Below are 1,676 nucleotides of genomic sequence, written 5' to 3'. Positions count from 1 at the left end.
TTCCTTTATAATATCCACTCCGGTACACCTGTTGACAAATTTTAAAAGAATTATACACCTTGGGTCAGTGGAAACTCAACACCTGTAAGACCTTCTCTTAGAATAGCGCCACGTGTAAATGCATGCAAGCTTCTCATTTATAAACACGTAGCACAAGCAGTGTATATATATATGAATGGATCAGTTTAGTATAATCTGACTACAACCCAAACTTTTTTTTTCAAGAGATAAAAGGAAAACAAAAACAAAAAATACTGCATATCATATCTTTATAGAAGATCTTCCACACACATATATATATATAGATATAATTAATGGCGGGTGGTATTGGAGTTCCAATCTGCGTTCAATGTGGGACAAGGAGCAACCCGTGTCGGTGCAAGGTGGTAGGGCCAACGTTGGGTTTCTTGGCTTTTGCAGCGGCCGCCATCGTGGAATGGCCAGTTGGGGCTCTCGTCTACTGCTTTAAGCACGTCAAGGGTCGCCGCATCATGGCTCATCCTGCTACTGTTGTTTACCCCAAGGTCAATAGGGCCATTCCTATTTGATCATCATCACATATCTATTTATATATTTAAATAACTGTACTATCTTTATCCCTTTCTTTTATATTCAAAACCTTATCTAAAGGTACGTTTTCTTTTAGATATCAAAAAAATGTAAAAGATGTTTCGATTTATATTTAGTTGGCAATGTGAACTTGGTCTACATCTATTGTATTTTGCATGTTCGGTGTATTTCTTTTCCTCAGCATATATATATCCTTTTTCATTTTCTTTTACTTTCTGAGATACTAAAGTATATATCCACCATAAATTACAAATTTACTTAGGCATGTTCGAGATTTTATATATGAATGGAGTGGAAAGATAAATTAAAAATAAATTATAATTGTGAAAATAATACAACTATTAAAATAAAAGATTGATTATTACAATACATACACTATATATTATATATAAAAAGAAATAAATATACACTCACTCAGATCGCTATGATTTAAATAAAGTGTTATATTTTTACATTTTAAATAAAGTATTATATTTTTACATTTTTCATGAAAATAACTGTGAGAATTTCTGAATAAGATATTTAGTATAAAGTTTAGATTTAATGAGAATAAAAAATATAAATTGAAATTAAATTTAAATACTAAGTAATTTGTATTAATTAAATTTTATATTTTAAGATGAAAATAATTAAAAAATATCTAGTAAAAACAAAAGAGTTTTACCATAATATGGAGCATTGTCTGCCTTTAATGATTGCTTTGTGGCAGTTGAGTTAGTTATTTTCTCTTTTAACTTCTTTCATCAGTTTTCTTCTTACTTTCCATCCATCTCCACTTCCATGCTTCTTTGCACTTTCTTGATCTTCTATTGTTTCCATAACCGTATCTTCCATACTCCTTATTTTCCTCTGCTCCCAAATCTCAATGGATTCTTTCCTAAACGACATTTCTCAAGCCCTTACTGATAAAGAAAAAGTTGTGGTTAATATCTCTAATATTGCTGTTTCTCACCTTCGTCCACAATGTAATCGGCTGTTCTGCAAAATTTTCTCCAAACGGGGTCACAATCCAAAGCAATTTTTTAACTTTGTCACCAGAAACTGGACAGGAAGGTTTCCAGTTCAATCTTCAACATATGACACTGATGTCTACATGATTACCTTTG

The 1,676-nt window shown here is 31.4% G+C and overlaps 1 protein-coding gene across 1 annotated transcript; it reads left to right on the top strand.

Annotated features, from left to right (window-relative positions):
* The first annotated feature begins 219 nt into the window (after nt 1-219).
* LOC115724075 (uncharacterized) lies at nt 220-726 on the top strand. The gene has a single exon (XM_030653532.2). The coding sequence runs from the start codon at nt 315-317 to the stop codon at nt 546-548; it is 234 nt and encodes a 77-aa protein (XP_030509392.1). The 5' UTR covers nt 220-314; the 3' UTR covers nt 549-726.
* The last annotated feature ends 950 nt before the right edge of the window (nt 727-1,676 follow it).

This window comes from Cannabis sativa, chromosome 9 (assembly GCF_029168945.1).
Source record: "Cannabis sativa cultivar Pink pepper isolate KNU-18-1 chromosome 9, ASM2916894v1, whole genome shotgun sequence".
NCBI classification, from domain to species: domain Eukaryota; kingdom Viridiplantae; phylum Streptophyta; class Magnoliopsida; order Rosales; family Cannabaceae; genus Cannabis; species Cannabis sativa.
The sequence above is the reverse complement of the archived record's forward strand: the minus strand, read 5'-3'. Positions and strand labels throughout refer to the sequence as shown.

Excerpts from the sequence above, each read along its gene's own strand:
- LOC115724075 (XM_030653532.2), top strand. The coding sequence starts at position 315 with ATGGCGGGTGGTATTGGAGTTCCAATCTGCGTTCAATGTGGGACAAGG.